Source organism: Rhagoletis pomonella, unplaced genomic scaffold (genome assembly GCF_013731165.1).
Source record: "Rhagoletis pomonella isolate Grant_MI unplaced genomic scaffold, Rhpom_1.0 Rhpom_scaffold_00007, whole genome shotgun sequence".
In the NCBI taxonomy this organism is placed as follows: domain Eukaryota; kingdom Metazoa; phylum Arthropoda; class Insecta; order Diptera; family Tephritidae; genus Rhagoletis; species Rhagoletis pomonella.
The window spans coordinates 58,341,011-58,351,331 of NW_023458561.1; the positions used below are offsets into that span (position 1 = coordinate 58,341,011).

At 33.6% G+C, this 10,321-nt stretch overlaps 3 protein-coding genes across 5 annotated transcripts in view; 2 read left to right on the top strand and 1 right to left on the bottom strand.

Moving 5' to 3' along the window:
• LOC118743173 (protein quiver) overlaps positions 1–10,321 on the bottom strand; it is a 47,824-nt gene that overhangs the window by 17,241 nt on the left and 20,262 nt on the right. The window lies entirely within an intron of this gene.
• LOC118743174 (leptin receptor gene-related protein-like) lies at positions 1,456–2,865 on the top strand. 2 transcript variants are annotated; one of them, XM_036475708.1, is made up of 3 exons: positions 1,456–1,578; positions 1,798–2,053; positions 2,114–2,865. In XM_036475708.1, the coding sequence occupies exons 2-3, from the start codon at positions 1,832–1,834 to the stop codon at positions 2,228–2,230; spliced, it is 339 nt and encodes a 112-aa protein (XP_036331601.1). In that variant the 5' UTR covers positions 1,456–1,578; positions 1,798–1,831; the 3' UTR covers positions 2,231–2,865. The 2 variants fall into 2 exon arrangements, with proteins under 2 accessions (XP_036331601.1, XP_036331602.1); XM_036475709.1 differs by lacking the exon at positions 1,456–1,578 and adding an exon at positions 1,617–1,701.
• LOC118743175 (leptin receptor gene-related protein-like) overlaps positions 1,519–10,321 on the top strand; it is an 11,842-nt gene continuing 3,039 nt past the window's right edge. Inside the window, exon 1 of the mRNA XM_036475710.1 lies at positions 1,519–1,578. The gene's annotated coding sequence lies outside the window, so the exon portion shown is untranslated. The remainder of the gene's footprint in view (positions 1,579–10,321) is intronic.

The following is a 10,321-nucleotide window of genomic DNA, read 5'->3' on the forward strand; positions in this document are numbered from 1 at the left end:
ATTCTGAAGTCGACTTTATTTTAATGAAATTTGCATGTGGTAAAAGGCCAATAGTCCATAATTCAATAAAAAAAAAGTGTGGAATTTCAAAGGACATGTTTGAATTGATCTTTTAAAATCCCTAATTATCTCAGTATTTAACACATATTTATAATTAGATGGCAAATTAATGTATTCATTTTATTTTTAGGTTTAATCGTTTTATTTTAAATCAAGGTATTCAATTGAAATCCATGGGGCTGTTCAGGATATTTAGGAAATGGCCATGGATTTACATTTGGAATTGCATTTTGAAATTTGATGCTTGCTACCGTGGCAACCGTTTGCATTTTATTGTTGTAAATTTACAAATGCACCGAAATATGCAAATGCAAGATCATATGCACAAGATCCTGAACAGCCGTCATATTTTCTTTAGAACTACTATACATACATACTACTCTGCTAAAAATATTTCGAATTGTCTATAAAAGAGGATAGACGCTGTTGGATGTTTAAGGAGTTCAATTGACATAGAAAACAGAGCGTTTCCCTGGGAAACCTGAGCTTTATTTTATTTTACAAATATGACTAGTCCCTCTTCGTACTCGTTCCGGTTATACACATACTTACACACATAAATTATAAAGAGGAATAATTAGTGACCTCAAAGGATATACAAACTCGTATAAATGGGAATAATTTATTTATACAAACAATTCGAAAGTATAACTATTAGTTGAAATTCAGAGGGTTGACCAACCCTTTTTACGGAGTTTTTTTTTTAACGTTCCCACGACAGTCGGGTCTACGTAACCGGAACGACACAGATTTATATCTGGCCAAGGACGGTCACTCCAGCAACACTCCACAAAAAGTCTTTGGGGAATTTGTATGCTGCTACAACAACAACAACAACAACGGAATTTTTAATGCTATTTCATCCATTTTTAATTTTTCATTTGATACTGGCTCTTTTTCACTTTTTCTAGGAACTAATTTACCCACGTATTCTTACTACATATATGTTCATATGGCTGAGTAAGACATTGAAAATCAACTTTTACCATAGTTTCATGCATGCATACCATGTTAAAGTTTTTAATTTCACTTAAATTATTAATATTCACAACTCGCGTTCTTTAAAAACATAAATTTTGTTTAACTTATAAAGACTTGAACTCATTTCCCGTTCACTTTCATTAAACGCCGAAAGCAACCCTTCAGTCAGTTTCGGTTCATTAATCTGTTCCCACTGGTGCTACCATACTGAATTTTAATATTTTAAACTCCATTTCGCAATAATTCACAAAATGAGTAGGTATTTCTAATTTATATTGATTTAAATTAAATTCAAGTTTATTTTCAACCGAAAAAAAACATTTTTATTGCTCTATAAACTGGTAATACTATATCTGATTATTATTTATCCATTGTAGCTTTCCGGTAACTCTGCAGTTTATTTGACATTTGATTACACTTGGTTGTTTTCCTGATGATTAATGCAGGTACAATAATTTTCGTAAACACACAAAAGGATCTCGAGTGAAAAATTTCTATAAATTTAGAAAATAGTGGTAAAAATGGCTGCTTTGAAAGGTAATTGTGAAGTATATCTATTGCAGTACCCTACTAATTCTAAAATATTTCCATTTTGGCTACGCTTCCAATGGCACTGCCCTTCACCCGCAATCTCGAATGACTTGGTGTTCTAAAAACAGCGTAAGTGAACAAAAGAACCAAAAGTTCTGACCTAATGCACCTAATTGCGTTGTAATAAACTTGTATTTGTATTCTTGATAAACTTTATTACTTCAGATTATTGGTTTGTGCATTTCTAACATGCCTGGGCATGACCTTCCTCATATTGGCGTGTGCCGTGCCTCAACCTAAGATTTTCTATCCATTCTTCGTATTATTATTCTACGTGCTCTCCGTTTTGCCGGTGTTCATTGCGAAACGCTTTTCCCAAGGGAATGAGACAAATCCTAAGACGGAGTTCGCCCTATTCCTTTGCGCTGGCATGGTGCTGAGCGCCTTCGCTTTTCCAATTGTATTGGCGCACAGTCAAGTGGTAAGACAGATTAGCTGTTGCACAATTCATTTGAAAATTTTGTATCCATTAACATTTCAGATCACTTGGATGGCAGCTACACTTACTTTGATAAGTAATATTATTAATTACTTAACCATATTTGGCTATTCAATGAGAGACAGCGAATTCGATGCCCCGTATGGTGGAATGTTCTAAATTGTTTTATATTTTATATAGACTTGTGTGATGGAACTTGAGCGAAGAGACCATTTTAGCGAAATAACTACATCGACTTCTTATAGTCGGATCTGCATAAGTTACAAATTAATAAAAACATATGTGTATGTAGTACTATCATCACTTTACAAATCAACGCTAAATTATTGAAACGAATATTGGGCAAATATTTTTAACTGCGTTGAAGACACCTTCAAAACGCTCTTAAAAATCTAAGAAAAATTTAGCAAGGCTAGCGAATGTCATTCTTCAAGCAGCTGTATAGTTACATAAATACATACATATACATATACATAAAAAATAATAATGTTTAGATTTAAGATAAAAAGCTTTTGTATTTGCAATCAATGTTCGAAACGGAGAGGGCTGCTAATTTGGCCTATCTACCGCTTTGAGGAAAACAAATCGATAACGTAAAATTAAATAACTAAATTGCTCCACAAACATAAAACCAAATAAACAAAAATAAATGTAACTACATACATATGTATTTATGTTGTAAAAACTTCAAGCGAAATGTTAAGAATCTCGTTTGTGGGACATTTTGCACTGTTCACATACAAAAATGCATATTTATGCGTAGTCGGGAATTGATTTGCATGCATACATACATACATATAAAAACACCATATACACAGATTTGCATTCATGTTTTAAATTTAAAATCTACTCATTACTCTAAATTCTATGAAATTTCATAAATAAAAATCAGCAAATGATGCAAGTAAATACATAATTAATCCTCTATAGTGTTTTTAATAGAAAATAATAATTTTTCGTACGGTAGACCAATTGTGAATTGATTGAAACTTACATCCTTCCTTTAATGGCATAAAGAACAGCATTCTGAAACTTTCACAAGGTTCCAATTCTGTCATTATAAGTATCGACTAGATACTGGACGTTTCTAAGAGTCAAGATGATCAGCGACGGTCGGAACAACAAAATTTATATCTGGCAAAGGGTTATCAATGTTGTTGTTGTTGTTGTAGCGGCATACAAGTTCCCCAAAGGGTTTTTGGGGAGTGTTGCTGGAGTGTTGCTGGAGTGACAGTCCTTGGCCAGATGTAAATCTGGGTCGTTCCGGTTACGTAGACCCGACTGTCGTGGGAACGAGGTTATCACTGTAGTAACACTCTCTGAAACTTTTTGGGAAATTTTTGTGCTATCAAGATACTGGACGAATTACCTGAAAAATTTAGCCAAGATGAACTTAATATAGGTAGTATAAACATGACGCACTTATTGTTACCTGTTTTAATCGCGTTTTTTATCAGATATATGTGTGGTATATGTATGCACATTAGGGTGGTCCAAAATTAATAAGGTCGGAATTTTATTGCCCTCACCCCCTATATCTCGAAAAAATATACCCTATTTTTATTTTGAAATCTAAAAGTATTAAGAGGTCGCTCAAAGCGGTCAAACTTTTCGATGTATTTTATATGGGAAAAAACAAATTTCAGTAGAAATGGTATTGAATTCTTGAAAATCAATATTTTTCGATCGGAAAACTCTGGTTCTCTTCAGGAGACTTGCAGTAACGATACTCAATTGTTCATTTAATAATTTTTTAATACTAAAGATTTTTTATTGCATTTTATGGTGGTTTTGGCGGACCTATAAAATATAGCAACTATGAAAAAAATGTTAAACAAATAATTGTGTATTATTATTGGGAATCTCCTGAAGAGAAACACAGCTTTCCGATCGAAATATATTGATTTTCAAGAATTCTATACCATTTCTAAGAAAAGTTCTTTTCCATATATAATACATGGAATACTTGACGCATTGAGCGACAGTGGCAAAAACTAGCATCTGCAGCTAGCAAAATGCATAGCACGACCACAGCATTAAACGCCATCACCACACAGATAAGCTAGGGTCTGAACTAGAGATGGGCACGGGCCGGGCTTAGCTACTTAGTAGTTTTGTTTACATATCTGTACATAAAATACCTTCCACTTTATATTATACAAATCTTTGATGTAAAAAATTGATTCCTTTAAGTAAATATACATACGTAAACACAAAATTAAAAATATGTACATATGTATACAACAATAAAAGTTGGCTCTTTATTTCCGGGTTGGGACGTGTCCCGTCGTGCCCGGCCGGGCCAGGCCCACTAAAATTCTTAACGTGCGGGCTCGTGCGTGTTTTTGAATGTTGATTTTGCACTCGTTTCGGGCCGGGCTTGAAAATTTAGGCCCGTGCCCATCTCTATGTAGTCTGAACCAACGTCGACCCTGTGATAGGACGGTCCTAGTCGCGGTTGACCTGTCGAAGGCATTCGACACGGTAAACCACGCGACCCTTTGCCAAGACGTCCTGTACCTGCCGCGACTTTTACATTTTTATTCTAAAAATAAAGATAAAGATGAAAGTAAAAAAGTCGTAAGTTCGGTTGTGGCGAACATTAAATACCAGCGCAAGTATTAAATATAGTTTTTTGACTTATCCGAAAACTATCGCTACATGGTAGAACGTTCAGTTAAACATAATGATATAAACTTAAATAGTTATATGTGGGCGGTATCACGCCCATTTTCCAAAATTCCTTCATAAGGGTACTTCTTTTCTAAGGATTGTTGTTAGTATAAATTTTGAGTAAATTAGTGTCCTTAAATTTCGAAATATCGAAGTCTCAAGCATTTCTGAAATTTACCCTTATATGAAAATAATTTTGTCCGTTTTAAATAATTTTCAAAGCTTTGCTTTTATGTGGCAAGCACAATAACCATACCAAGTTTGGTATATATTGGTCGAACGGTTACCGAGATACATGTATGTGATCATAAGTGGGCGGTGCCACGCCCTTTCTAAAATTTTGAATAAATTAGCTTCAGTATTTACTGATATATCGAAGATTTTTCATTACTCTAAATTACCGTTACCGTGGGATGTGGGCGTGGTTATTGTCCGATTTTAAAAATGTTCAGCCGTTTGGTATGTTGTACCAAGGAAAACAACTGTGCCAAGTTTGGGAGAAATTGGTGAAGCGGTTACCAAGATATACACATGTAATCATATGTGGGCGTGGCTACGCCCATTTCGCAAAAATGTATAATATTCTTATTTTCCGTCTAAACATCATTGTAAATATTAATTTTGAGTGAATAAGCCAATAAGCTAAAATATCGCATTTTTCGTATTTCTGAAAACTACCGTTATATGGGAGGTAGGCGTGTGTATTGTCCGATTTTTGCAATTTTCAATACCATCCGTCCTACGCTGAAAAGAATACACATATATTCGTTAAGATATCTAGATGTTTACTCGAGTTATCGTTTGCACAGACGGACGGACGGACGGTCGGGCGGATAGACAGTCTTTTAACTCTGATCATTTATGTATACATTTGTCTATATCTATCTCGATTCGTTTTCCCTGTTACAAACAACCGTTATGTATTAAGGTATTAAGTTAGGTATTAAGGTTAAAATTAAGACTAATTTTCACCTCTTACGCGCTAAGTTTCTTTTTCACTTTCAAGCTCGCCAAACTATGATCTTTATTCCATTTTAGCTTTCAAGCACATAAACCAAAATACATATTTTTCTGTTCGGCGACAAAGTGTCTCGTAAGCTTCTTAACAACAACCGCTGGCCAGAAATAGTTTTTACAAAACAAAAGTTCGAATCATAAGCTTGCAAAGGTCATTTCGAAAATGTGTATTTCGGCTGTATGTAGAAACCGAGTGGGTTATAAACAATTGTGCTAGGCAGTGAACAAGCGAAGGATCTTAGATTAAAGGGGGGTTGCGAGAGGAACACCAAGCAGCTGTTTTTGTTTAGATTCGCTGTTGCGGTGGAACACAGGTGTGCATTTTCGAACTCCGAGTGGGAAATGCCACGATGAGAGGCAAAATATGTATGTACGTGCATAAGAATGGCCAGCGAATTCGCCCAATACTACGACCAAATGGCTGAGCTAAAAACACTTTCGGCCGTGTCAGTTGCTCTCGTAACGGCGGATAACGCGCAACGAACCAGAAGGCAACGCGCAAGTGGGCGAACGTCTGCGTTGTCTGCAATACACACACGCACGCACACAAACACACAGGAAAAAGGAAATTTGTGCATACAAGCAGCAACAACAAAAAGCAAATGCCAATTTTAATTAGGAAATTGTTTTAGTGAAAATCTGTGAACAAGAAAAAGAAGCAGTCAGCAGGGAAAAATGTGTGCAATAAATTAAACAAAAAATATAATTTACAGGCAAATGCAGTGTAATGGGAAGTGGTGCGAAATAAAATTTGATGGAGAAATGTGCGTGCAAAGTGGCAAAGAATCGATGAATTGATTGCGTATCGCAGCAGCAGCAACAGCAGGCGAAAAAGGGAGGCAGCTTTGGAAAATCCAACAAATGTGAAAGTGAAAAGTAGTGCACCTACAACAAATAGCGCAGAAAAAAAAATAAAACGTGAAAATGCCAATGATGTAAAATTTGCTGAAATTTCATAAAAGTTACGACGACGAGACGTTGTTGTTATCGCAAGGAAAGTGAAAATTTATGTTGAAATTTTTTTGTTGTAAGGACGACTAATACGCAGCAGCGCAGATGACATAGATTTTTGACAGTTTTCATACGCTTTATAGCCTACTTACAGGCGTGCTGTTGTAAATTTGTTTTCGCTAGGCTGTGTGTTATTGTTGTTGCTGACACAATTTGGCAAATTTAAGCCTTGTAAATGCCATTATACTGACATACGTATTTTGGTAATGTTTTGTTGCTTTTCTTCGCTGCAATATCGATTATTTAAGCATTAGTGCCATGGCTGGCAGTTTTTGTCGGCTTAGAAGCAAAACAGAGTAAAATAACAAAACAGCAACAATAACAAAAAGAAAGTTTCCTTCAATTACGCATTGCTGTTTTTTTTTTGATTTTGCGACAATCAATAAGTCAGCGTGTTACATAAAAAAAATCGGTGTTAACTGTTCGTAGAAGCTGCATTAAAAGCAAAACAAATATACACACGCACACACACTCAAAAGGCATGTGCAATTTTTTGGTTCAAACACTTGACTGTCGCACAGCTTCCGTATTGCTGTAACAACACCAACAATAATTGCACTCGATTTGCTTGAATTGCGAGTGCCAATTTTTATTTTTTTATTTGCTTGTCTTCTTTTGCTTCCTTCTTCTTTTCCGGTTATTCATTAGCAATTCTCTTTTGCGTAGTTTACCATCAAACTTCAAGTACAAGAAACAGCTCTGGCATTTACTTTTATTATAAAAACAAGAGTAGGTACTAAAATTCTCGAAAATACGATTACACCGTGCGACAAAAACCAAAAAAAAAAAAAATCGAAACACACGTAACAATCAATATACTCACGAAACAATGAACCAAATATAGTAAAGCTTCGTTTTTAGTCCATCGTCAGAGTTAGATTTTTTTGAAAGGACTTTAAAATTTTAAAGATATGGTTAATTCAAAAAATTATTTAAAAAAATTAGTGGAATGTACAATAACAATATGGGCACCAAATGAAAGAGAAAATTCTGTAGAATTGAAAAACATTTTTTGGTTTACAAGAACGAATAAGTATTGAAAATGCGCTTTTAAATTTATTAATTTTTTTTTTAATTAATACAATTAGGCGGACGAAATTCGAGGATGTGGTCGTGTCTATATTAGCCCTTAATATATAATTTTTTCAAAAATAAATATTACAAATTTTCAAGCATATTCCCTGCAAACCATTTTTTCAGAGTATTCTGCATTGTAAAGAAATTTTAAAGAATTCGGTAAAGATTTAATTCGATTTTTTGCCGAATTTTCTAAAATGAAATAAATTACGCACACTTCCATTCTTTTACGAAATTTCGGAAGAAAATCTGTGAAGCAACGAAAATAATGCTGCTATGTGAAGAATATCTTTCAGAATTTTTCCAGATTTTTCTTTATTTTTCTTTATTTTTTTTACGAGTTCGTGTCAACCACTTCATATAACTTTCTTTAAAAATTCGTAAAAAAATCGTTACAGAAATGCGATACTACGAACGATTTCCTTAAGATTTCGGGAACTTTTGTTTGCAGGGTTGAGGGATAAAATTTTAAAAGGAAAGTTTCCAACTCATTATGCATAAAAAAATTTTTATTTTTTAATTCTACGGGATATTCTCTTTTATTTGATACCCACATTGTTATTCTACATCGCACTCAAATTTTTCAATAACTTTTTAAATTAGTAATATTTTTGATATTTCAAAGTCCTTTAAAAAAATCCTGACGTCAGAGTGAAAAAATTAAAATCCAGTTTTACTATATTTTGCCCATATTTTCGCGAATATGTTAATTTTGTGTGTGTAAAATTTACTGTCGCACGGTGTTATAAATAGAGCCTTTTCAGTTTATTTTTGGTCTGGTCAGTATTTTTGTAAAGTGTATCCTTCAGCCTTGTTGCTTAGTTGAGCGCACAGTAGCTGAGTCGTTAACGCACAGCATGTGAATAATGAAACTGTAGGGAAATTTTATCACAGCAGGCATATAATTTAGTAATATTTTAAAAGTAATTGGAATCAACACTTTCTCTTCTACACATCCCTCTTGGTTACATAAATGCTGCTTTAAACTGGATTAGACTCTATTTGACACTACCTATGCCTTTTTCTCGCAATTGGACTAATGCTTACTACTAGGCCTATGCCGATGATGTTCCTATATGGCGTCCGAGAGCAGGTCATAAATCACAAATTGCATATAACTTTAATGACGCTTATATTCAGATAATGTTTTACATTTTAAAGTTATCTAGATAGGTGTTATCTCCGAAAATATTCGTATAATGTTGCCATTTATTCGAAATTAGTTTTAAATTTAACAGCTCTTCGTAATCTGTGTATAAAATAATGAGCGTTTTGAAAATCCCCAATTCAGAAATATTTGTGAATAGGGTTGCCACCTATTTTTGGTCGAATATTTATTTAATTTATTTCTAGAAAATTTATATAATATACACTAACAATGCTTGGCGTATATAAGTGTTGTCCCTTGAAATATTAGTGTAAGGTTGCCACTTATTTTCGACTCAATACAATTTAACTAAGCTAATTTAATATCAATATTCTTAATAGGGTTTCCACCTAATTTTTTATGCCAAATATTTTTAAATTTATTACATTCAAAAAGTATTTTTTTTTTAATTTGTTTCAAAAATATTATTTTTGTAGAATATTGACGATATTTTTGTTGATTAATATTATTTTTCAGAGTTTTTTATTTTCATTTTGTTTTACTGAGTACTGAGATCCTTAGGCTAAAATATTAACGCATTGATAATATTTTTTATCGTTATAATTTGTATGGAAAGTGGTATTACATTAAAAAATATTTTTAAATTGAAGCTATCCAATTAACCATTATTTGGTACCCAAACATTGAAAACCATTAAAAGTGTATGCATGATGAAGCCAAATCTAGACTTTGCAAATATTGAAAACGCAATAAGTATCATTTGGTTTCATCTCCCTCTTCTCCGACGAGTCGAGGCATTTTTACTCAACAAATGAGTCCGCTTTTTCATTTGGGCCAGCTTCTAGCCTCTGATTTCTAATGATTGCTGCTCAGATTTTTTTCGGATGCTACAAATAAATATCTATCGTGAAGGCATTAAAAATACAACATATTATCACTATAAGTAAATATAACGACGCACTGTTTTTAGAAAAATGTATAAATCATTCAAATAAACTCGGCGTTTGTGATAAGTAATCCCTTGACTCCACTTCTACAAATCCGATGTCACACAACCAATCATACAAATAGATCATAGTGCGCTGATTATAAAACCAAATATGTATGAGAAAAGCACACTTGCTTTCCTAAAGATGCTTACTTGCCAGTAGAAACAAACCACTTGTTGTTTGAGTGCAAGATTATAATGTTGAAGAAATTTGGATTACGTATACGCAGTGTACAACCGGCTTAGCTGTCGTTCGTAGTCACGTTAAATGTATGCAAATATTTATATGCAGTTGATTTACGCTAAAAAAAGAAGAAAGAAAATTTTCAAAAAAAAAGCCTGTCTTTAGTGTAAAATTTGTCAGAAATATTTGCTA